This window comes from Vicugna pacos, chromosome 23, assembly GCF_048564905.1.
Source record: "Vicugna pacos chromosome 23, VicPac4, whole genome shotgun sequence".
Classification (NCBI taxonomy): domain Eukaryota; kingdom Metazoa; phylum Chordata; class Mammalia; order Artiodactyla; family Camelidae; genus Vicugna; species Vicugna pacos.
Genome location: NC_133009.1, coordinates 25,490,172 through 25,517,050, shown reverse-complemented (window position 1 = coordinate 25,517,050; position 26,879 = coordinate 25,490,172). Strand labels below are relative to the sequence as shown.

Genomic DNA, 26,879 nt, shown 5'->3' with positions numbered 1-26,879 from the left:
CCCCAGGACCTCCATTTAAAAAAAAAAGTATATTATCTTTTTATTATGAAATATCTTAAACAGAAAAGAAGATAGTAATAATGATAATAAATTTTAAATCAATCACCAAGTTATTAAAAATTAGTATTTTGTTTGCCTCTGATCACTGTGTTCTTTAAAAAGAAAAGTTATCATGGAGGTTTTGTGAGCAACCTTCCCTGATTCCACTCCCCTCCCTCCCCCTCTTTAAGAAACTTCCTCCCATTAAAAAACTCTGGGGAGGTTATCAGGTTCAGATTCAAAATAAAAATCCAATTAAAATATAAGAAAAGATCCAATTGATTTCCTGCAATTCAAGTCCCTTGGGGGTGTGCAGACAGAGGGCAAGCAGGCTGCAGAAGGATGGGAAGCAGGAAGATGCAGCTGACACTGCCTGCCATCCGAGGGTGGCCCCTCTCACAGGCAGCTGATCCCTGTCTTTGCAGAATGGGGAGGAAAGCAGACTGCATCAGCTGCAGAACGACAGGCAACAACGGCAGCGATGAACTGCCACAGTGGATTTGGACCAGCTGGTATGCCTGTCTTCTATACTTTGGGAAGGTCTCACTGAGAACACACCTTTGATGTTATTGCAAAAGACAAACACCAGGGAGAAACGATGTGTCTGCAGCATCGAAACCTATCTCTGAAGACACTTAAACACGTGGCTGGTAAACGCTGCAGGAATCCTTTGGCAAGAAGGTAACAGTGGGCTCAGTCCGGCCCAGAGCACTTAATGTCCTCAAATCCATTTTTCCTCACAATGCTAGAACAAGACCAGACTGCACTAAAATTGTGGTTTCTAACCAGTAGTCTGTGCTGACATGCTGTTAACCAGATAATTCCACACAACACGTTCTCCCTTCTTCCTTAGTCAAGGAGATTTTATTTTATTCAGGTTGACAATGTGCCTATTTTCAAGTTTCCCTTATAGTTAGGTATGGTCATGTGACTAAGTCCTGGCTAATATATTGTAGAAAAAGCTTGGTAAAGCTTCAAGAAATATCTTCAAAGTGGACCAAGTTGTCAGTTCTTCTCTTCCCCTTCTTCTGTCCTGGGATGCAGGTAAGAAGGCCAGGAGCTTCAGCAGCCATTTGAACCATGAGATAACCTTGAGTGGGGAAGCTACATGGAAGGAGACTGAGCTCCTGAGGATGTCACAGTGATAACATATCAATCCTGAACTTGGCTCTGTTGTTTGCAGCTAAATGCAACTCCTAACTGACACAGTTACCGAGAAGCTTAAGTGAACTGACCTAAGCATATGGATATGGAAGCCAAGTTAGCAAAAATGGATTTTGCTAGGTTTGGCCATCTTAAATCCCAAAGACTCGACATTCTAGACTTGGGAAGAACACTTGACTCAAGCATGGCCTTGCAAAATGCAATGAACCTGGCAGGGGCAAGAAACTGAATTCAGGAATTGACAATGACAGTAGGAATTGAAAAGAAATACAGAAGGAAAAAGTTAAAAGAGCCAAAGAGTTAGTCACACTTAAAGGATATATCAGTTGGACTACTGGGTCAAGTGTTGCTGATCTGAGTTCGTGTTAAAAAAAAAAAAAAGAAAAGACAGAAAAAATAAAAAGAATTAAACAGTGTTATCAACCAGAAGTGAAGAAGGATAACACTGCTCAACTACTGGGTTAAAAAGCAAATTAACTTTTTTCCTGGATTTTTGTAAGTACCTTTCCACATGCGTATTGCAATTCCTCTAGCTACATCCAACAAAATAACTCTGCCAAAATCATCTGTTACGGCTGCCAGTGTGTTACATGGAGACAGACATATACTTTCACCATGGCGTCTAGAATCTGGAAGTCCAAATCTAATAGTTAAAAGAAAATAAGAAACTCAAATCAAAGTCCAATCCTCAAATATATAAAAGAATAATGAATGCATTAACAAAACAGTCTGCATCTATTTTTATACAGAGAAAAATGAACCTTGTATGGATTAATAATTTAGTAACTAATCACACCAAACATTTTGCAGTACAAATGCATAAAGGAGTTTCTCCTATTATAAAATAAAAACATTTAAGTTTCATTTCAGAGATTTTCTATATAGAGATCCATAACTTTGTATCTTCAGAGAGTATCAAATACAACCATCTTTCCTTCATTAAGTGACAGGTCACAGGAAACTCAATTTTGGAATACTCTGCCCCTACACAGGCATCTTTTTGTCTATTTTAAGTTCTTATTTCTAATCGGTTCTATTTTTTCCTAGATGTCATATCTTGCTGATACCAATGTACCTGCTTAAAGCAAGGACTTTCCTTCTTCCTAAATAGTTGTCTGTAAACTGCTCTTGGTCTATAATCAATTTTATTAGAACTGTGAGTAAAATAAAAGTGAAGAAGTACTGGAAAAGGTCCAGAAGAGCTCATTTTGAAAAAAGTCCCTGAGACAGAGTTACACCCCTCTTACATCTATTGGATGTAGAGGGCCACTTGGCTTATTTCTTGATTCTTGGGTGATTTTAGAAAATGTGATGTGTTATAACATAATACTTTAAGATGGGGGGGAAAAACCGTAGAAGAGAAGCTTCAATACATTTTAATGACAGATAATTAGTTCTGTCTCTTTAGTTGAAGGACATCAAAGACAGGGGAGAGGTTTCTACTTCCCTTCACGGTGGTACTTTATGTTAGGAAATAAAAATGATTTCAGAACAAAATCAAGCAAAAATCATGGCCCCTCTCCCCAAAACCTGAGGAATCCACTGAATATCCATCAGCACTGAGGAAGTAATAAGCAAGCACAAGCCAGCGTGCTGAAGAGCCCTGGATGCAAGTGGCTCCTGGTTTTTGTTTTTAAAACTAAGTACTTTTTAAGTTTCTACAACTTTCTGACAAACTAAACTTTTTACTGAAAAAAATTCAACAACCATCAATAAACCAATCTTCCTGCAACTTAAGCTAAGTGCACAGGTGTTTGTAAAAAAGCACACTCAACAAACACACACTGAGAACCTACTATACGACAAGGAGAGAGCTGTGAATAGAACAGGCAAGGATCACCACCCTCGCGGAGTTTACATTCTGGAGGAAAGAATGAGTCCTATGCAGATGCCTTTCAGAAGCTCCAAAGACTCAGGACATTAACAAATCAGCTAAGCACGCGGAACACACCATACATTTCTAAAATTACTGAAATGTGAGAAAAGCATGACGCACTTGCCTTACAGCTAATGGGGTAGCTGGTTCAACCTTGGGTTTTTGCTTCTGGACAGCTTCTTCTTCATGCCTGCTCTTCCAACCAAGCCAACCACTGCAGGGGAAGAAAATTCAAAATAAAGCCAGGGCTGCCAGCGTTTTAAAACACAGACTATCAAAACGTAAGTTAAAACTAAGCGAGATACAAATTACATCATCTTAACTGTGATGTCCTTACCTGGCAGCGTTAAACAAAGCAGAAGTGAGTTTACTCGCTACAGCGAGTGCAACGTGAGATAACAGTGGTTGTGTGCTTCCCTGAAAAACAGAACATTTGAAAGAGCTGAAAAATAAAGCATACTTTCTAAACTAGGCTTACTTTAAAAAGGTAGGAGGTAGCAATACAATCAAAAGTTTTAACTCCGCTAGTTTAGAGGTAAAATCACTAGTGGTCTAGCTTTATGATTTCTCTTTAAACTGTAATTAATTTTAAAGATGTAAACTATGATATTAAAATGGCATCATTCTAGCAGGGCTATCGATTTACCATCCACACACAGCTGACTCTTCCCCTCTTTTTTCTGATATATATTTTCAGTAAGTAAAAAGATGGTTTGGACAATTCTGAGACGTCTGCTTTTTAAGCAAAAAATAGGAACTGCCAAACCTATCACCTAACCTTCCCCAGTCTCAGGAAGCAATTTTCACCACTTTATCAAGAATACTTGGCAGCCTGTTCTGTCTTTTTACCTCCTCATTTACTCAGATCCCTGGTGGGCTGACATCACTAACAACCCCAAGCTTCTGAATAGTGCAGCAATATTTAAAGACAGCTCAGCTAGCCCTAACCCACTCAGGGCACCAGAAACAAAGAAGGCTGTTTTACGCTGACTTTAGTACCTTTTCAGTTAATCTAAAGAACTTGGAAGAAAGTGAGTTGAGACTAGCTTACTAACTGAAAGTTAGAAACGTAAACTGCTTCAGATCTTTCTAAGGTTGTTACCACACTCAATTTGCAAATATGCTGAAAAATCAAGAGTAGCCTTACTCATGATCAGTGATGAAACTCTTACCTCTAAAGCATAGAAGAAGCCTGTGAATGGACTGGACCCTACAGTGATATACTGAGACATGGCGGGCGGGCTGTTTTTAATTGTTGCATTAAATCCGCCTATATTGGAGGCAGTCTTCATTTGATCAAAAGCGGACAGAGTCATAATACCTAATGATAAAACAACACCACATGATTTTAATGCACTGAAATGACATTGTCATTTTAGGTCATTCAATTTTTATTTCAACTCCATTCTAAGAGATGCTAACTGCTTAGTTTCATTTAACAAACAAAAGTCATTTTTAAAAGCTACAAAAATCAATGTCATAAAACATTCATAAGACACAAAAACTGCCATCCATAATCCCTCTAAACAATAAAATATTATCAAACAAAATTTAAATAGCAATTTAAATACAAAATTCAAAATGGCACAAGAAATACGGAGCCCACCAATATCTCTGGGTGTAACCTCACTTCTTCAAGGCAACAACTCAAGTTTCTTATGCTGCTTTCCAGAAATGTTGCATGTACATAAATGACTGCACACCAAATAAACTGATGCATGCCTTGTTTTTTAATTTAATGAAATATCAAGGAGGCATGCCTCAGTCTTGGCAATTGCTCAGAGTATTCCACTGGGCGGCCATGCCGTAACTGATCCGACCTTCTAGTGGACATTTAGGTCATTTCCCACCTTCTGCCACGAAAAGTAACGCTGCCAGATAGATCCTTGATCTTTCTTTGCAAATCCATATACTGGTTCATCTGTACAATAAATTCTCATAAACAGAAGTACAGGCTCAAAGAGGAGCTATATTTTTTGAAAATCTTAAAATTACTGTTGCACTGCACGCCATAGAGGTGGTGCCGATTTACATTCCCAACCAAAAAGGTGAGAGAGCATCTGTGCTCCCGTATCCTTCCCAACACAGTGAAGACAAGCACTTTCAGACATCTGCTCTGTAGCCCAGAAACCCCCAGCCCTTTACAACGAAGAGCTACTGTTCATGTCCCCAAGGCTCTGAGAGCAAAAGGAGACAGCCTGAATGCTGCCACCACATGATGTGGAGTATCAGAGAAGCCAGTGACACTTAAATTCACCTGGGTGGTAGGGAGAGGAGGAGGGGGCAAGTGAGCTGAGAGATCTAGAAAGTAAAGCTCTCCACTAGACTGCAACGTATGTGGTCTCAGGCAGTGTCTTCAAACTTGGGTTCTCCCGGTACCTGAAGATACCGGTTGAGAGGTTCTGAACTCAAACATACTGTAGAATGGAACATGAGTTATTCTAATTTTCTTATCTATGCGTTGTCTCTACTCCAAATGCAAATGATCAAAAAACTGCACTGCTCCTGAACATGAGTCCTGAGAAAGGAGATGCCTTTAGGGAGTTCATAAGCACACCACTTACTGGATCCAGAAATTAAAGTCATCAAATGTTCCTTGTAAAAGCTGAACAATTTTGAAGGTTAGAATGCCTGTCTCATAATTATGAATGAATTCGTGAGTCAGTATACAAAATGTTCTTACTACATGATAAAATTGGCCTAAGTTCTGCCTGACTCTACCAGCACAAAATCAAAGGGTGAATGGTGTTGAGTATAAACTGAAATTTAAGTTTTGAAATACTTTCTAATTTAATTGGTGGATAGATTTTAAAGAGGAAAGAAAGGAAGCAGAAAGACCAGTTAGATTTCTTCTCCCCTCAGCAGTTCAGGCAAGAGAAGATGGGAGTTTGGATTAGCATACTGACAGCAGTGGACATGAGAGGTGGTCAGATTCAGGATCTACTGGGGTGCAGCAGAGACAAACGGTAGCTTGGACAAGGAGCATGAGGAAAAAAAGGAGTCAAGAATGACTCGAGTGCTTTTGATATGAGCAAGAGAAGAAGAGAGCTGATACCTACCAGACAGAAGCAAAAAGGAGGCACAAGCCTGATGGGAGGATATCAAGAATCCTGTCTCAGATGTGTTAAGTCTGGATATTCAGGAGGAGTCGGAAAATGAGTAAGAAGCTAAACAGAGAGGTCAGGACTAAAGCCAAAATGGAGACACTGTGAGTTGATTTCCTGCTCTTGTGTTTCTGACTTTTGAAAGTAGGGGGTGGACATAGTTATTCTCAAGCGTACCCTGATCTGGCTTTCATCCCCACCGCTCTACTTAAACTGCTCCCATCACAGTCAATGAAGAGCTCTAGGTCATCAAACCCAATCCACCATGTCCTTTCTTGAACTCTGTGTGGCATTCCACAGTTAACCATCCCCTCCCAAATTTATATCCATAATCCAGACCTCTTCCCTGACCTTCAGACTCATCTATCCAACTATGCACTTGGCACCTCCATTTGGATGTCCGACTGTGTCCGAAGTTAACCTGTAACAGACACAACTCTCCATTCGTCCACTCAAACCTCTGCCTTCTCCTTTCAGCCACAGTCTGATCATCCACTCAGTTGCTCAAACCTAAAAACTAAGAAATCTTTGATCCTTTCTTTTCTCTCATTTCTCACAGTCATCCCTTAGGAAGTGCCAAATACATCTCACTGTCAACTTCTCCCCAGTGCCACTGCCTCCTCCTAGACAAAGCCATCCTTCTCTCTTCCTGCAGCAAACTCCTTGCCGGTCTCCTCGCTTTCACTTTTTATTCTGCAAGCCTCTCTCTGAAGAGCAGGCAGAGCAATATTGTTAAACAGTCCATACTTGGACTCCGGCAATGACACCCACTGCGTTTAGAATAAAACCTCAACTCCTCACCCCTATGTGATCCGACCCTAGTTTATGTCTCCATACTTCCCTGGTCCCATTTCCCACTCACTCCTTCCAACCAAGTCACACCGACCTCCTTCCCAGTCTTCCAGGGCCCGCAGGCCTCTATGTCTGCTGCTTCCTCTGCCGGGAATGCTCCTCCTACACCTGTTCACGCGGCCTGCTGCTTCGCATCCTTCATGTCTCAGGGGAGGCCTGTGCTCACCAGTCTGCCCAGTTCCTTCTGCCTTTACTTTTCTCATGACCCTCTGCTTATTTTCTTCATGATACTTACTAACATTTTGTTATTACCATATTTATTCATTTGGTCTAATTGTTTATTTTTTGCCTCCCCATCACCAGAATGTAAGCTTCACCAGGGCAGGGGTCCCGTCTGTCTTACATTTCTAGCACCAGTATCTCTAGCCTAGGACATAATATTCATTCATTTCTTTGTTGAATAAGTTAGTAAGACCTTTAAATAAAGATGTACATACCACTAAGCTCAATGCGCCTTCCTTTTTTTTTCCATTTTGTAGGCTGGGAGATAAATGAATAGAATAATATTTTCTATCCAATCATTTCTCCTAGCCTGTTTCAATGTCCCAAAGTTTAATTAACAGAACAGGGAAGTTACCCTGAACTGAACTCAACACTTTGGAATCTCGCAACACTTTAACATTAGCAAAAAAGTAAAGACAAATGGAAGTGTCTATCAATAAGGTGCTTAATACAGATTAGAGGCAGACCTCGCAGATACTACAGGTTCAATTACAGGTCACCGAAATAAAGTGAATATCGCAACAAAGTGAGTCCTGAATTTTTTGGTTTCCCAGTGCAAATAAAAACTATGTTTACTCTCTATTGTAGTCTGTTAGGTGTGCAACAGTAGACATCTAAAAACACAATGTACAAACCTTAATTTTAAAATGCTTTATTGTTAAAAATTGCTAAGCACCTTCTCAGTCCTCAACAAGTCATAATCTTTTTGCTGGTGGAGGGGTTGGAATATTTCAATAATTATCAAAACATGACACAGAGATACGAAGTGAGCAAATGTTTTTGGGAAAATGGCACCAATAGACTTGTTCGACGCAGGGCTGCCACAAACCTTCAATTTGTAAAACTGCAGTATCTGTGGAGCGCAATGAAGCAAAGTGCAAATAAAGTGAGGTCTGCCTGTATTCTGCACAAGAAATGCAACAATAAACAAAGAGATCTGTGTGTCAGGCATCTTCTGTTCCCACCTCTAGATTCACACTCCTTCCTTCTCTCCCTGCTGGCCCCCAGGAGCCAGGGTGCACAAGTCACTAACCTCGACTTCGTGTTGGGTTCAGACAATGGGAAGCCCCATCAGGAGATCAAAGACAGAAAGGAGAATGAAGCCAGGACAGCTATTCCGCGTGGCCACTGGCCAAAAGCCATCCTGCTCTTCTGGCACGATTCTATGATTATCTCCAGTGAGCAGAATTTAGGCCTAGGAACGGTTAACAGCTGGACTGCTAATCAGCCCCGAGATGCTACTCTCTCTTGTGGTTCTCCTCTGCCACATCTGCACAGTTTCTCTGCAAATAAAACCTTTTCAATTATTTCAAGGATGCCATCTGTCTTCTAGTAGGACTCTGACGAAATGTATAGCTAGCAAAATTGTTGTGAAAGCCTCTTCATGGATTAGAGAAGGGCTACAATATAGTTGGCAGGATATAACCCTACTCAAGAAAACACATCTGTACGTAACCATACACACGTTACACACGCACTGACACATGTACGTCTGGAAGGATGCTTCCCGAGAGGCCGGTAGTATCTCTAGGTGGTAGGATTTAAAGGGCTACTTTTTCCTTCTTTCTTTGTATGTTTATATGCTATTTGAAAATGTTAACAAGCATCTACTACACTATAAACAGGAAAAAATACGTATGTATTTTAAAATGGCATTTCCTTCTTCCCCACCCACATTTCTACACTTAATTCAGAAGTTCATTACTTCTTACTGAGATAACTACAGCTTCCTGACTGCACCTGGCTTCAGTCTTGACCTCCTACAATGCAACCCCTAAACTTTCACCAAAGTGATTTTTCTAACAGGCTCGGTGATACCATTCTCTTGCTCAGAATCCTTCACTGACTCTCAGTGTGGCTGGGAGAAAGATCTCAACTCCTCTGCAGAGTTTACTAGGCCTTCAGAATCTGACTCCTGCTTACACTCTGGCCTCCCTCCTGCCAGCCCTCCTCACTTCCAGCACTCAGGGCATGCCTAGCACCTGCGCGCTAGACTACCCGCATTCTCTGGGTCAAGTCCTACTCATTCTTTCAGTCTCGGACTGAAGTCAACCTCCTCTTTCCTGATCCCTCAGCACAAGGGGCTCCTCCTCTGCTCCCACTACAGCTGGTCCACCTGTCTGCTACAACAGTCGTTATGCTGGGGTACGTTATTGTTTCCAAGTATTTCTTCCAACTAGCCTCCTGCTTCCTGACAGCAGAGACCATGTCGTTCCATCTCTGCATTTCTGAGACCTAACAGTCAGCCTTCATGTACTGTTTGCAAGAAGAAATCTGCTTTTATCTATATTCTGCTGGTTACATTTTTATAAGACTGATCTATCTGGTAATTACATGAATTAAACTCATACGCATAAAAATTAAGTTGAATAGTGAGTGACTTAAAATTGTAACATACTGCTGCTGAGGGCATAATCATTAAAACTACTATTTCTTAAAGACATTAACCTATGAGAATCTCTAAGTCTGAACTACTTTCCAAATATCTCACTAAACGCAATGCATTTTTCTTTTCACATAAGAATAAATCGGTATTTCTAACAAATGAGATACTTCAATCAAAAAGTCTAAGAAGTAAACTCCAAAAGAATTACAACTAGTAATGCTTACCAATACTGGCATGATCAATAATTGTGTCAATATCTTGTAGACCCCACTTCTTATAAGCCAACGGTGGTGGCTGTATGTTCTCATTGCCTGATGCTGCAGCTGTCAAAGATAAAAATTAGACAATCCACACTTAAATAATGGAGAAAATGAAGTGTTACCAAAAACATCAAAAATGTAATAACTTAATTTATTATTCTAAAATTTCAACCAAAAATAATGAGGCAAAGTAGTGTAAACCGTGTGTAAAGTGAGATTTACTCACACCTAGGCAACAAAATGCAAACGTTAAAAAATACGTTGTTTAAAAAAAAAGAAAGAAAAACTAAGTTGGCTGTCACAAGAGAATTTGGAACACTCAAATAATTAGAGAAGACTATTAAAAATCCTAGACTACTACTAAAAATCAAGATGAATTCAAACTGCAACTGAGGCCAAGTAAGCGATTTCTCCCCCTTGAGAAAGACACTGAAAAAAATCCTGGGAACGGCAACCCAGTGCCTTTGTGAAAAACTAAAAACCTGACAAATATGCTCAGCGGAAGTACACATACCACGGTCTCTAATTGACCGAGGCCAAGCTTGACAAAAAGATATGCTAACAGCAACAGCACTGCCAGAAAAAAATGAATGAAGTGCTGCTCATTAACTTCAGCATTTATACCCAGTGAGCGAGTAATGAGAAGAAAAGCAAGTCACATCCTCGCCACAGGCTCAAGCACAGGGTCCGCCGAGCAGCCGCCCTCATGCTGTGAATCAGAACACAGCTGGGCGCTGGCTTCTGAGGCTGGATGGCGAAGGAAAGCACTCTGACAAAGCAAAAATGGAATCCTCTGAGCACTTCAGATCTGATATTAAGGCCAAGAAGAGAGAATTTTCCTATATTGTGAAACACAAGTCACAACAATTTGCAGCTAACTGATCAATTATTTTTAGAGCAACTTACAATAAATAAGAGGCACTAAATGGCTTCCTCCCTCCCTCCCCCCCTCCTTCCTTCCTAGGAGCTAAAATGGCTTTATGGTTTCATACATAACAAAATAAACAAATTCAAAAATAGTAAAAATGAAATGGCTGAAGATAGCAACTATAATGATCTATTTCTTTTTTTAATTGAAGTACAGTCAGTCACAATGCATCAGTTTCTGGTGTACAGCACGATGTCTCAATCACGCATATACATATATATATTCATTTGCATATTCTTTTTCATTAAAGGTCATTACAAGACATTGAATATAGTTCCCTGTGCTAACAGAAAAAATGTTTTTTTTTAAATCTATTATATAGTGGCTAACATCGGCAAATCCCAAACTCCCAAATTTATCCCTTCCCAGCCCTCTCCCTGGTAACCATAAGATTGTTTACTATGTCTGCAAGTCTGCCTTTCTTTTGTATATGAGTTCCTAGTGTCTTCCTTCTTTTTTTTTTTTTAGATTCCACATATGAGTGATATCATATGGTATTTTTCTTTCTCTTTCTGGCTTACTTCACTTAGAATGATGATTTCTAGGTCCATGCGTATTGCTGCAAATTGCAGTTCTTTATTCTTTTTTATGGCTGAGTAGTATTCCATTGTATAAATATTCCACAAATTCTTTGTCCAGTCATCTGTTGTTGGACATTTAGGTTACTTCCATGTCTTGGCTACTGTATTATAATTATCTATTTCCAGTTTACTTTATTGGCAGAATTCTTACCTAAATAAAATCACCAGTCTCTTCAGGCATATATATTATTGGTGACTGTTTTTAAGTGTTCCAAAGATAACGAAGATAATGAAGCTTATGGTGGGCTAAATTTAAATAATTTAAAAGATTATGAAAATAGGCACAAAAGTTCAAATTCTTTCTTCAGAGAAAATCATATACTATTAAAGAACCATATAACCAAGACTTCAGAATTTTATTGATCATATCAACCTGCTAAAAAGGCAGTGACAATTTTTCCATCATAATATAAGATGCTGCATTCTTTCCCTAGAAATTGTTTCTTTTCTGTCTTACAGTTTAGTTCTGGATTTAGGAACAATCTTTATGAATTGGTTAACATATCTTAATTAAACTCTATTTTCAGGGAGCCATCTAAATAACTTAAGAGTTAAGCATAGTTTGTTTTAGGAACATTAAGGCTCCTTTACCCAAATCCAGGAGAAAGCAGGGGTGTCAGCACCACTGCTGGTATTTTCACTGATTTTAAGGCTTTTATTTCCCATATTTTAACATCTCTGAAACTGGGATCTTAAAATCCATGGTGGGACTCTCACTGGCAGCATTTCTGCTTCTTAGGGGTATACAAAAAGTGCACGTTACAATCAATGGCATCTTGAATTTGACGAAATACAATATCCTCTTCTAAAAATATAATAGCATCAGAGGGTAAATTACGGGTAGTACAAGTGAAGAAATCTTGATTACTTGTGCACTTTTCATGCCAAAGTCTGGAAACGATGTAGTCGCCTATGCACACAGTATGTTTCGGTCTCCAACTTTTCTCTGTTCAGTCTCACGTTAGGGCGAAGAAGCCAGTGCTAACTTCCTGTCAGGTCCCACCTTCTGAGGGGAAGATGCCCCCCCCCCCCGCACACAGTGTGCTGTCTTTACCCCCAGTGAGAATGGAAGCAATGTAGAACCACAAGATTTTATTTAGCATGCTGGCCCAAACAGCTGCTCCTCTAGAGAGAAGTTTGGCTCCTCGGCTAGACGCAACTAAGTTCTCCACCCCGAGGTTGACTCTCTCTGTTAACCGGCCAAGACACACTGCTGACTCATTGAACAAAGCTGCTGTTCTACTGGCAACACGCATGGAGTGCTGATGCCCCAGCCCTTGCCTTTATCTTCCTAAGCAGTCTGCCCAACAGCGCGCTCCCATTTCTGCAGCAGCAGGCTTTTTTCCCTAAAATCTAGTTCAGGAGGCCCTTTCAATTTAGAAGACATACTTAATTTTCTGAGTAGGTTAAATTAAACAAGACAACCGTCACCAGAAGTTAGATATTTCTTGCCAAAAATTACCTTTTGCTACCTGATTTCGGCAGGCACGAAGAGACTGAAAAAGGCTAAATCCGTCAATAGTCACAATGGCCGCTGGATACAAGATGCTCAACTCTTCATTCTATTAAAGAAAGAAGAAAATAACAAGTTTTCATCGTTGCCAAATAAGCATATCTATTTTTCTATTATAGCTAAATGTCATGATTAAGGTAAAATTTTAAAAATTATAACTAACCAATTGTCAGACACCCAACACACAAAAACAGTATCAGGCAGAGGAATAGTCAAACAATTTCAGAATGCCTTTTGGCCGAGGACTGAAAATTCTCAAACATGAGCTTTTGTACACGGTGAAGAATGTTTTCAGGACAGATGGTGAGATTAACCAAAAAAAATGCACAAGTTTCATAAAAATGAAATATAGTCACTGTATGGATACAAACAATATAGTAAAATAAAAAGAGGAAAGAGATGTATTTCAATACATACTGTCACATATAAACACACTTCTATATGAGACTATACCACGTGGTGTAACCTGTAACATGTTTTTTATTACTCAATAATATGTCTGATATTTTTACATTTCAATAAGTGAGCAAATCATTTTTTGTTGTGGCCACGCTGTACTGCACTGTATGTACCAAATTCAGTTAGCCAGTTCTCATGGGTAGATGTTTAGTTTGGCCTCCTGCTTCCACCCTCAGTCCCTACCATCCATACTCCATGGCCAGCGTGATCTTCGTGAGACAGCAGATCACATCTCCCCCTGATTAAATCACTCCAGTGGCTCCCTTCGCATTTAGACTCAAAACATGAACTCTTTAACCATGCCGCAAGATCTGGCACCTATCTCTAAGGTCATCTCACCTCTCTCCCCTTGCTCCTTGAACAGGAAGGTCACTATCAGCTCAGTGCTTTCTACATGCCTGAACCTTCACCTCCTAGGTCTTTATCTGCCTAATTCTTCTGATCACTCAGGTCTCAGCTCAAATGTAGTGACTCAGAAGGGCTATACCTGAGCCTCTGCCTCAAACATCATCTCCATTCTCTTGTTTTATTACAGTCTCATCAACATGATCCCTTCCTTCACAGCACCTCTCAGAGACCGAATCATCTTGGAATCTCTAGCTGTTTATTACTGGTTTCTTACCATCCCCAAACTGTAAGCTCCACGAAATAAGGAATCTTATATAGCACAGGGAACTATATTCAGTATCGTGTAGTGACCTATAATGAAAAAGAATATGAAAACAAATATATGTATGTACATGCATGACTGAAACATTATGCTGTACACCAGGAATTGACACAACACTGTAAAGTGACTAAACTTCTATAAAAATAAAATAAAATAAAATACAATAAAATAAAATAGAAGGAACCTTGTGTGTCTAGCTCACCAGTGAATTCTCAGTCATGAGATCTGGGCTGGGCATATAACAGGCAGTAAATAATTGTTTATGAATGAATTAAATATTTTCATTATTATGAACATTCTTCTGTATATATCTTTTCATGTCACTTTAGTATAAATTCCTTCACGTGGGTTGGCTGGTAATAGAGTATTCACAATTTTCATTTTCAATCGTATTGCTAAACTGTCTCAAGAAAGTGTCTCTCAATTTACATTTCCACCAACAATACATGAGAGCGCTTGTTTCTCTATGTTGCCACCAAGTTTTGTTAATTTCACCTTTTGCCAATCTGAAAGGTGAAAAATTCTCAAATGTAGTTAGTTGCTTACTGTTCTCAGGGTATTAGTACAGTCCAAAATTTTATCATATGCTTTTGACCAATTATATTCCTTCTTTTGAGAATTGCCTTGCCCCTTGTTCTACTGGATTGTTGAGGTGTTTCTACGTTTATTTTTTTTATTGAAGTATAGTTGATTTACAAATTTTGTGTTAGTTTCTGGTGTACGGCAAAGTGATTCAGTTATTTATATATATATTCGTTTTCATATTCTCTTCCACTACAGTTTGTCACAGGATATTGAATGTAGTTAGTTCCCTGTGCTATACAGTAGGACCCTGTTGTTAATCTATTTTATATATAGTAGTTTGTATCTGCTGACCCCAAACTCCTAATTTATCCCTCCCTTACCCCCCTTCTACTTTGGTAATCGTAAGTTTGTTTTTTATGTCTGTGAGTCTATTTCTGTTTTGTAAATAAGTTAATTCGTATCATATTTTAGATTCCTCATATAAGGGATATCATATGGTATTTGTCTTTCTCTTTCTGACTTACTTCACTTAGTATAATAATCTCTAGGTCCATCCATGTTGCTGCAAATGGCATTATTTCATTCTTTTTATGGCTGAATAGTATTATTCCATATACCATGTCTTCTTTATCCAGTCATCTGTTGATAGACATTTAGGTTGCTTCCATGTCTTAGCTATTATAAATAGTGCTGCTGTGAACACTGGGGTGCATGTTATCTTTTCAAATTAGAGTTTTCTCCAGACGTATGCCCAGGAGTGGGAATTCTGGATCGTATGGCAACCTTATTTTTAGTTTAAGGAACCTCCATACTGTTTTCCATAGTGGCTGCACCAATTTACATTCCCACCAACAATGTAGGAGGGTTCCCTTTCCTCTAGGTGTTTCCATTTTCAAAGACATTTGTGGACCACAAGTGGTGGGAGGCAGGGGGCAAGGGAGCTGGCGTGAAGGCTCACATGACAAGGTCACAAGGCTAAGCTTATATGGTCCATTGAGCATGACTGTGGGGAGAAACCCTCCTGACTAATCACCAGCTAGTTCACTTATCTCCAGAACTAGACAGTCTTCCTGAAGAAGATACTAATACAAACACCAATGGTCCAAAAGCTGCAGGAATTGTGCTAGATGACAGAGATCTTTGTGCAGAAGCCATAGCCATTCCAGTCCTGGCTCCCAACACTGTACATCTATTATAGATCCCCTGTTACTCTGGACACAATCTCTCACGGTACCTGCTCCGTCACACCAGGATGTCGCGGGATTTCATAGGTCCTGCATTTGAGCTGTAGCACTGGGTCCTCATTCAGAAGCTGTGCGAGCAACAGCACGCCATTCTAGGAGGAAGCACAGAGAAGAGCCCTGGCTTGCTTCCTTACCCATACACCTGGGCAGGTGTAGCCAGGCAGAGGGTGTCATTCCCCCAACAAGCCTTCCATGGATGGCAGGTAGTCTCTCTTCAGAAGAACACAGCTTCTCTCTGTAGCTCCCACCAGAACTTTCTACGACCACCCCTGCCCCTGTTCCAGCCTCCACCCCCATGAAATATCAACTACAGCCTAGTGGCAGGTAATGGGTCACAAATGAGTATAATGGGACGTGTAACTATGTATTCTAGTCAACTGGTGTTTTTTAACTGCATGACACTCAACTCACCTCCGTGTAGAAGCGTACATAACCAGAAGTGAAGCCCACCACGATGCAGGTCCAGTCTGGACGCCCAGTGGAACTCCTGTGACAAACAAAACGGATGATCTCAATAGCTCATAAGTCAAAGCAGAGAAAACAAATGACTCATTTACCCTTACCTCTTTTGGCTGGCTAGAGGGATACAGAGGGCACTGGTGACACACTCCCTAAAAGCAAAAACAAAATCACATGTTTACCTAACGAATTTATCAATTACTTTTATTTCTCTATAACTTGACATTAAAGGGCAATTAAGTGGAAGATGAACTCTGTGGATCAGTTTTATCCACTGCATTAGTGAAAAACAGTGAAACGCCACCGTTAAGTCAGGTCATAAAATCCATTTGTATAAAAGATAATGTCACATTCACTTAAGGTTAATAAAAACAGTATTTTTCACTCTCTATTGTCATAAAAAGCGCAAAAGTCAAGAAAGTGAATGTTTACTGTGCACAACTGATTAATTACAAAACTAAGAAAACATCAAATGATCACCAGGCAATCATTTCCTGCCATCCACCTCCCTCCGCGTCAGCTAAGGACTCGGGCAGCGGTGGGAGGAACTGGCAACCACATCACAGACGAGCTGCACTTCTGCTGAGCGCGTTATTCTGGAGACGCACTGCATTTCAGTTGGCTGGCAGCTTCTTTCGTACTTTGCAGAAATTGCTCCTGATAACCTACTTCTCAGCACTTGCTAAGTTAGATGTCCCCTAGAAGATTTTTTTTTTTTCCTGACATGCAGACTTGAAAAATTTGTCTGGGGCTCAAAGACCAAGCCTCAAAATTAAAATAACTCCTACTGACCAACTTTGATTTAACCTGTCAAACCTCAGGACCATCACCAGCTTACTCAAACCACTGTGAACACTCTCCTCTATACATCAAACTAGATAATCACTGAACAAAATTAAGCTTTCTGTTTGTTTGCTGTCTCTAAAGTAGCTGAACCATTATGTTTGCTTTGTATTTCTGGCAAATTAAATGTCTTCAAAATGCTTTGACTGAGGACTTGAGGAGAAATATCACTTATTTTGGTAAGAGTAGAGAAGATTTCAGTGAGTCTCTACTAAGTGTCCGGCATGTACGATGGACTGTCACTTGGTTGTCTTCTATCTGAATTCAAAGTCTGAAGAATCTTATTCATTCTGATCAGATAGCTTTCAGTCACAAAAATTTATCGGTGTTGGCTCCAGGTTCTGGGCTAGCAGCTCCATCACAGAACCCCATTAGAGATCTCGTTTTAAAACACTTATTGGGTCAGTAGGAAACTTGAATTAACCAACTTGCATTTCTGAAGTATTTATGAGTTTTAAGAATTAGTGGCGAACTGTCACACCCTCGAAGCACCAGCCCAATGCTGGCAAAGCAGAGAGGACAGTGACCGCCCTTGACTGTTCAGAGGAACAAAATTAGTAATGAAGAGCTGAGAAGGCAAAATGTGGAAGGGATGTTATGGGATTCTCTCTGAACTCTTCTATAAATCCTCTCCAAATAAAAGTTTGCTTTTTTTTTTAAGTAATCATATGATAAATAAAATTAGAATTCCCTGCCTGAGTCACGCTCTAAACTTCTAAGGCCATGATGAATATACATTTACTAAACACTGCAAATGATGAAGCTTCTTAACAGATTCACTTACAAGTCAAACAATTTCACATATACGTTTAACGCACGGAGACACACAAAAAATTAACTGGTACTTACCCTTCTTCGACATTTAAAGAACCACTCCAACCAACAGCAAACTGCATTTCTTCCTTCCCTTTATCACTATGTTTCCATTTTGCTGAAAAAATAAAGGTATCAAACAAAATAGCTTTCACTGTAGTGTACTAAAATAGTAATTTACAAATTTCCCTCTTTCCCTTTAGAATGATGAGCACAGAACTGAATAGTGCTACACTAATTGATTTGAGTCTTTCTACAAGTAAATATTAGATGATGTTTAAAATACTTATAAGATGTTTATAAAACACTCTCTTTAGTCTCTCTTTCCTCCAATGAAGTCCATATAATAAAGTTAGTAATTCTTATGTACCATTCCACATTTTTATTTATAAAACTCCTTTTGACAGAGAAAATTTTTCTATTAGATTCATGCTACTGGATGGAAAGCCTACTTTATAAGACCATTCCAAGCCATTTAACATATGATCTTATTTTGATCAGTGAGGTTTTCCATATTCTATGTATACCCAAATCTTAGTATTAATCTTCAACGAAAATTGTAAGCTGAAAACTTATGCCCCAAATAGGAAACTACAGCACTGTGAGTTTTCAAATTAGAGTTGAAAGTCACCCTCACTCACATTATTACTTAGAAGTGGTCAGTGGCCTTTTTAGCTCTGACCGCGCCTGGTAAGAATTGGGCAATGCCCAGTACTACTACCTCTGAAGGACCACAGAGAGACAGCTCATGTATTTGCAGCCAAGAAAGCAAAACAAAGAGGAAAGAAAGAGCAGAGAAAGGAACAAGAAAGAGAAAAATAAAGAAATAAATAAAAAAGGAAATTAAGAAGCATTATATAACATAAAGAATAAACTATCCAATGCCACCATACAATACATACGCTAGAAGTAACACTTGTTCTTTCTACCTAATCCATTTTCTGTTCTCTGCATTGAAATAAGTGAACATAATAGAGTACTCACGCACTAGAAATACAGCTTTTTGCTCCCGAGCTATAACCATAAGATCATTGGTTGGAGATAAGGATAAAACACAATCTTGAAGCCAGGAAGTTTTTTGTGTTTTGCAAGTATTTCCTTCGTCTTCCTGTGGGTAAAACTACAATTACTTACATGCCAAAATACTGAGATTATTCCAACCCCGCTTGTCCACCTTGCAGAGCAAGGGAGCAGAAAAACAGAAAAAGAAATCTTCCTAATTCTTTTACAGTCTCAATAATATTCCTTATCAAAGCACGTCAGAGACGACCAAAAAACAAAACATCCCCTCAAGCAAATCTCAGTTTTGAATATTAACATAAAATTTTTAAATAAAGCAAACAGCAAGACATGAAGAGAATGTCCCATAGGGACCATTCTAGGAAAGACTCAGTGTTAGGAAACTTAGTAAATAACCCTACTTGAGACAGACAGCTAGGGAACCTACGGCTAGACAGCGAAGGAAAAATGATCTGAAGATAATTACGGTTGGAGGACCTGTAAAAGTATTTGATAATTCTGACATTTCTTTCTTATGTGACCTGAAAGGTGTTCTGTATTTTTTTTTAATTGAAAATGTATCCCGATATAGGTAAATTCCCATGGTTAGAAATTCAGCAGATCTGAAAAGGTCCTCTTTGAACAATCTCTCTGATATTCCTGCATTCTAGCCATGCAGCTGTTTACTCCAGAGACAAAGACATGACCGGTTCTTGTGTGTATTCTCAGAGACACTGTGCGCACAGGCAAATATGTTTACCCTTTTTCCTCCTTTTCTGACACAAGCGGTAGCATGTTATACATATACTTCCATACCTTTTTCTCTCAACAGACACCTTAGACTATCCTGTTTCCAAAATGATGCCACCAATAAAGATGAGCTCTGTATGTTTACATTTGCTGAAAAGACAGAGAGTTTAAGGAAGTCAAAGATGGACGGTGTTTAAAGACTAACAGGCCCAAACTCGGTTTACAATAAAAAAGGTGGAGTCTTAGGCCAGTTAAGAAATGTGCTCCCTGCCACACAGTCGGTGTCAGAGCCCAAAGGAGAACCCAGCTCATTTTGGTAGGCGCCTGCGACAGCTCTTTGGGAAGCCTGTCTCCTCCTGGGATTTGACTCTAGTCTCATAGTGAATCAAAAGCCTTTTCTCAAAAAGAACTACCCTTTTACTTATCGCTTATACCAGCTTAATCTTTCTCTAGTTCTGCAAACCGCTTTAGAGCTGTGCGGAATGACCTGCACATGGGAGCCAGCACATTCCTAAGGCATTTCTTTAAGCACTCTATTTAAAAATACTTTCCCTCTCTTTTCTGTCTTTCCATCTCAACTTCCAGTTCCTATTTCAGTCCTACCTTACTCTGACTTTTACCTTCTTTCGAACTTACTGCAATTAAAAGTCTTACTATTCTCTGCTATTTACTCTGTGGCTGTATTTCTCCCACACTAGACTGAAAACCTTCTACCTGGCAAAGCCTATGCTTTCTACAGCTCCTCAACTCCACATGCAGCACAGCCCCAATAGCAAAAATGAGTAACTGCAGTCCAAGTTCTCCTTACTCGTATTCATAAAGATACCTGAATCACCTACTATTTATTCTTGCACAGGAACCTCTATGACAACGAGCAACTGATTCAAAGCTAATACCCTAAGTGATGTATCCTGAAGTAACAGTATCTTTAGTAATGTTTTCCTGGAGTAATATTACAATGTCACACTTCAAGATTCTGGCTGGCACATCCATGGCAGGTACAAGTTAGACAGAAGGGACAGAGTATTGCCCTCTTGGTTGGGCCTAGGACTCAGTGCCAAACTGTGATCAAGCCTTGTCTGACACCATCCCAGCAGAGGGACTACAAGCGATCCCAGAGCAAACATGAATGTTGCCCCGTGAGAACCAACCAAGATGAAAGCACGAGAAGCAAACATCACTTACGTGGAAGCACATTCAGAGAAACTATTTCACGATGACTAGTTACATCCCTAACCTGGCTGAGCCACCTCACAGATGTACATCTGTAGTAACATGAAACCAGAAAAAGATCACGTGGATCAGCACTCCAGTTTCATCTACTGATGATGGGAGGAAAAGAGGGTGAAAACCAAAATCTTTCGTCATTCTTCACTGCCTTTCCTTTTCTATGACCTAACGCTCCACCTTTCCTTGTGACTGTGGGACTAAAAGCAGATCCTCCTAGTTCGTCATGGCCAACTTGGACGTGTACAAGCAGGAGTTCCATATACCAAAAACAGGTTAGAAAATACTCATATGATTTTATTACACAAGCACATCTTGAAGATACTGCGAGCTGGGCTCCAGACCACTGCAATAAAGCACATATCACAATAAAGCACATACACATTTCTGACTTCCAAGTGCATATAAAAATTATGTTTACACTGTACTATATAGTCTGTAAGTGGGTAATAGCATTGTGTCTAAAGAAATGTACATACTGTAATTTTAAAATATTTTTTGTTTCATTTTTTTCTCTGTGATTTATCATAACATTTTGTGTATATTTCCCTGTGCTATACAGTGTAATCTTGTTTATCTATTCTAGAATTTTGAAATCCCAGTCTATCCCTTCCTACCCTCTACCCCGCCCCCCCCCCCCGGTAACCACAAGTCTGTATTCTCTGTCCATTAGTCTATTTCTGTCCTGTGTTTATGCTTTGTTTTTGTTTGTTTGTTTGTTTTTGTTTTTTAGATTCCACATATGAGCGATCTCATACGGTATTTTTCTTTCTCTTTCTGGCTTACTTCACTTAGAATGACATTCTCTAGGAGCATCCATGTTGCTGCAAATGGCATTATGTTGTCGGTTTTTATGGCTGAGTAGTATTCCATTGTATAAATATACCACTTCTTCTTTATCCAGTCACCTGTTGATGGACATTTAGGTTGTTTCCATGTTTTGGCTATTGTAAATAGTGCTGCTATGAACATTGGGGTGCAGGTGTCATCCTGAAGTAGATTTCCTTCTGGGTACAAGCCCAGGAGTGGGATTCCTGGGTCATATGGTAAGTCTATTCCTAGTCTTTTGAGGAATCTCCACACTGTTTTCCATAGTGGCTGCACCAAACTGCATTCCCACCAGCAGTGTAGGAGGGTTCCCCTTTCTCCACAGCCTCTCCAGCATTTGTCATTTTTGGATTTTTGAATGACGGCCATTCTGACTGGTGTGAGGTGATACCTCATTGTAGTTTTGATTTGCATTTCTCTGATAATTAGTGATATTGAACATTTTTTCATGTGCTTTTTGATCATTTGTATGTCTTCCTTGGAGAGTTGCTTGTTTAGGTCTTCTGCCCAGTTTTGGATTGGGTTGTTTATTTTTTCCTTATCGAGTCGTATGAGCTGCTTATATATTTTGGAGATCAAGCCTTTGTCGGTTTCACTTGCAAAAATTTTCTCCCATTCCGTAGGTTTTCTTCTTGTTTTATTTCTGGTTTCCTTTGCTGTGCAGAAGCTTGTAAGTTTCATTAGGTCCCATTTGTTTATTCTTGCTTTTATTTCTTCCAGGAGAAAATTTTTGAAATGTATGTCAGATAATGCTTTGCCTATGTTTTCCTCTAGGAGGTTTATTGTATCTTGTCTTATGTTTAAGTCTTTAATCCATTTTGAGTTGATTTTTGTATATGGTGTAAGGGTGTGTTCTAGCTTCATTGTTTTACATGCTGCTGTCCAGTTTTCCCAACACCATTTGCTGAAGAGACTGTCTTTATTCCATTGTATATTCTTGCCTCTTTTGTCGAAGATGAGTTGACCAAAAGTTTGTGGGTTCATTTCTGGGCTCTCTATTCTGTTCCATTGGTCTATATGTCTGTTTTGGTACCAATACCATGCTGTCTTGATGACTGTAGCTCTATAGTATTGTCTGAAGTCTGGGAGAGTTATTCCTCCAGCCTCTTTCTTTCTCTTCAGTAATGCTTTAGCAATTCTAGGTCTTTGATGGTTCCATATAAATTTTATTATGATTTGTTCTAGTTCTGTGAAATATGTCCTGGGTAATTGGATAGGGATTGCATTAAATCTGTAGATTGCCTTGGGCAGTGTGACCATTTTAACAATATTGATTCTTCCAATCCAAGAGCATGGAATATCTTTCCATTTTTTAAAGTCTTCTTTAATTTCCTTCATCAATGGTTTATAGTTTTCTGTGTATAATTCTTTCGCCTCCTTGGTTAGATTTATTCCCAGATATTTTATTACTTTGGGTGCTTTAAAATATTTTGTTGATAAAATATGCTAACCATCATCTCAACCTTCAGCGAGTCATAGTCTTTTTGCTGGTGGAGGGTTTCAAATATTTCCCAATATGTCCAAAATGTGACAAAGAGACACGAAGTGAGTAAATGCTGTTGGAAAAGGTGCCAATAACCTGTATGCTGCAGGGGTGCCATAAACCTACAATTTGTTAAAAAAAAAGAAAAAAAAAGCAATGTCTGTGAAGTACAGTGAAATGGGGCGTGCTGGTAGCCTATTATGTTATTACATCATATCATCATTAGGATTTGATGTGTCATGAAATTCTAGATCTAAAGCTTCAGTCTGGCTGCTTGGGAATGATGCAAGCTTGTCATGAGATGCAATGGCACATGCTCTTAATACAAGCTCCATCGCTCTTTTGATCCACAGCCACACTGGGGTGGGGAGAGCAACCACAAGCTCCTGGTCATCACATGTAATCCTGGAGGGACAGTATTCAATGCACCAGATTCAATAAGATTAAAACCCTCTAATCACACAACTGAAAAAAAATGATATCCTTAAAACTGTAAAGAAAGGTAAAAATTTGTTATTGCTCCATAGGTTTTGCTATTTTGCCACAAGCAGTATGAATTTTTACCAGAAAATCATGAAGCAAATTTAAAAATTGAAAACCACTAGGAGTGGAGGTGGGAGAAGAAATCTTATGTAAATCAAATTCCTTTCAATAAGTCCTCAAAAAGAAAAAAAATCCCTTAGTTCATTGGGATGGTGTATCAACAGTCAATATGCTATAAAGGCAAACAAAGAACAAAAGGATGAACGTGCCCTTAATTGTTCTATGATGTCTGCTACTTTGTACCCAAGCGATTTGGTAGAAATCAGGCCACAGTCACTTGAAATCTCCTCTCACAATAAAGAAACCCTTGGGCGCCATCCTAAGCAGAGGACAGTGGGTCCACTAAGAAGTGCTGACCCAGATGTATGTCTGGGTTTGGTGACTGATTCAACAGGAACAAGACAGGGATGACAACAGTGACTTGGATGAAGTACACAGCAACATCGGCCAAGCACTTACTGAGTGCCAGGTACTGTGTAAAGGGCTTTACACAGAAATCTTACTTAATTTCACTGTAACTCTATGAATAAGATTTTATTACTACCCCCATTTGGGGATGGAGAAACAGAGACTTATCAAGGTGACTTCCCCACATCACACAGACGGAGCACGGATTTGAAATGCAGGCACTGGAGTTTAACTGCATCGGTTTAATTGCATTAACCCTCTGTGCTGCTTCCATGCTACGCTGCCCTGGGAAGCCGAGCCCTGTAACCCAAAGTGCCACAGCACCTCTAACCCCGCTCTGCTCTGCTGTTCATTCAGAATGAAGGGGTGACAAGAAGCTCTACTCCACTTCTAGATCAAGAGACTAGTGTCCCTCAATGATTAAAAAAGAACAGGGAGGAAAGAGAGCTGTAAAGGCCTAGTTAAGAATGTGCCATGCAGAAGACCTAAACAAGCAATTCTCCAATGAAGACATACAAATGGCCAATAGGCACATAAAAAAATGCTCAATATCACTAATTATCAGAGAAATGCAAATCAAAACTACAATGAGATATCACCTCACACCAGTCAGAATGGCCATCATTCAAAGGTCCACAAACGACAAATGCTGGAGAGGCTGTGGAGAAAAGGGAACCCTCCTCTACTGTTGGTGGCAATGTAGTTTGGTGCAGCCGTTATGGAAAACAGTATGGAGATTCCTCAAAAGACTAAAAATAGACTTACCATATGATCCAGCAATCCCACTCCTGGCCATATATCCAGAGGGAACCTTAATTCGAAAAGATACATGCACCCCAATGTTCATAGCAGCACTATATACAATAGCCAAGACATGGAAACAATCTAAATGTTCATCAACAGATGACTGGATAAAGAAAATGTGGTATATTTATACAATGGAATACTACTCAGCCATAAAAAATAAAATAATGCCATTCGCAGCAAACACAGATGGACCTGGAGATTGTCATTCTAAGTGAAGTAAGCAGAAAGAGAAAGAAAATACCAGATGATATCACTTACATGTGGAATCTAAAAAAAAAGATGAACTTATTTACAAAACAGAAACAGACACACAGACTTAGAAAACAAACTTATGGTTACCAGGGGGAGAGGGGGTGGGAAGGGATAAACTGGGAGCTTGAGATTTGCAGATACTAACATATAAAGTAGATAAACAACAAGTTTATACTGTATAGCACAGGGAAATATATTCAATATCTTATAGTAACTTATGGTGGAAAAGACCATGAAAATGAATATATGTATATTCATGTATGACTGAAGGATCAGAAATTGATACATCATAAACTGACTATACTTCAAATACACATACACAAAAAATCTTAAAAAGTTATATAGAAGTAAGTACTTTTTAAAATTTCTACCTTCATCATTGTATGTGTTATAAACTGATGCCAAAATATTAAAAAAAAAAAAAAAAAAAAAAGAATGTGCCAGGAAGTCTCAGCACACATTCAAGCAAGCTCATCCTTGTTTTGTACCATAAGGGCATCTGCCGACCAATTAGATTTTCCTGAAAACCTCCTACACAATAATGGGGCCCACAGCTATGAATAATGCTTCCCTGATGATACTGGTCCTAAAATAATGCCATAATTTGACAAGGTAGTTAATTTCCCCAGAGAGGCATATCAAAAAAAAAAAAATACCCAGCACCACCAGGGCCAAGTTGGCTTTCCACAAAAACCAGCAAGTACCCAGTTACTAAAGTTAACATTAGATGCATCCATTAGCTATAAAACATAGTCCCTGGTTGGGGTAGGGAGAGAGAATGTATAATTTTATTTCAGCATAGTCTAAACTTTAAAGATTTTTCTTTGACTTGAAACTAGTAAAAATTTTTTCTTAATCTGCACAAGTTTGGAAGCCACCAACGTGGATTATAAAAAGGTATCCTTTCTCAACAGTAGGGCTGTGACAAATATATATTTAAAATTTTTCTTTCTTTTGATTTTAAGCCTACAAATTTGTCAAACAACTATCCTTTCACAATGTAGCAGAGAGTAAAACTGCAATAATTTAACCAGCCTTTCAATTATAGCTGCCCACTCCAAGGGCTGGTAAGTTAACACTCTGGACTCAGTGATAAATGTTTTTTGGTGTATCAGCTACTGTGATGACCAGACAGCCATTGAAGTAGCCCAGAGTAATTTTTCAAAGCTTTCAACTTTAGTTAATAAGTCCATCATTTGCAATTTTTATTGTCACTCTCATTGTGCTAACTTTCCCAGGCATGTACGTGAAACAGTGGTACCAGTAAAATCCAGTATAAACAAGGGGCTGTCAGTATATTCACTGTAATTCTCAGTAGTTTACTACCTAAATCATAGAAATAAAACAGTCATCTCACCTGAAACAAAGAGAAATAAGTGCTTCACATAAAAAAGTAACTAAACAAAGCTATACAAGTTTTCTTTTCTTTCTAGCCTACTTTGAGCATATGTGGTATATATATATGTAATGGAATACTACTTAGCCACAAAAAGAATGAAATAATGCCATTTGCAGCAAGATGTATGGACCCAGAGATTATCATACTAAGTGAAGTTAGTCAGACAGAGAAAGACAAATACCATACGATACCCCTTATATATGGAACCTAAAATAAGATACAAATGAACTTATTTACAAAACAGA

General features: G+C 39.1%; 1 protein-coding gene and 1 non-coding gene across 3 annotated transcripts in view; both read right to left on the bottom strand.

The window, feature by feature from the left end:
• RAB3GAP2 (RAB3 GTPase activating non-catalytic protein subunit 2) overlaps positions 1-26,879 on the bottom strand; it is a 75,003-nt gene that overhangs the window by 31,149 nt on the left and 16,975 nt on the right. For both annotated transcript variants that reach the window (XM_006198868.3, XM_072948725.1), the window contains exons 3-13: positions 18,923-19,046; positions 17,975-18,056; positions 16,387-16,434; positions 16,235-16,310; positions 15,814-15,915; positions 12,875-12,974; positions 9,868-9,966; positions 4,252-4,400; positions 3,417-3,496; positions 3,204-3,293; positions 1,707-1,846 (exon numbers count right to left, since the gene is read on the bottom strand). In XM_006198868.3, the coding sequence (XP_006198930.2) occupies positions 1,707-1,846; positions 3,204-3,293; positions 3,417-3,496; positions 4,252-4,400; positions 9,868-9,966; positions 12,875-12,974; positions 15,814-15,915; positions 16,235-16,310; positions 16,387-16,434; positions 17,975-18,056; positions 18,923-19,046 (1,090 nt within the window). The remainder of the gene's footprint in view (positions 1-1,706; positions 1,847-3,203; positions 3,294-3,416; positions 3,497-4,251; positions 4,401-9,867; positions 9,967-12,874; positions 12,975-15,813; positions 15,916-16,234; positions 16,311-16,386; positions 16,435-17,974; positions 18,057-18,922; positions 19,047-26,879) is intronic.
• On the bottom strand, positions 7,507-7,638 carry LOC116285278 (small nucleolar RNA SNORA36 family). Its single transcript, XR_004194943.1, has one exon. It is a non-coding gene; the product is annotated as a small nucleolar RNA SNORA36 family (small nucleolar RNA).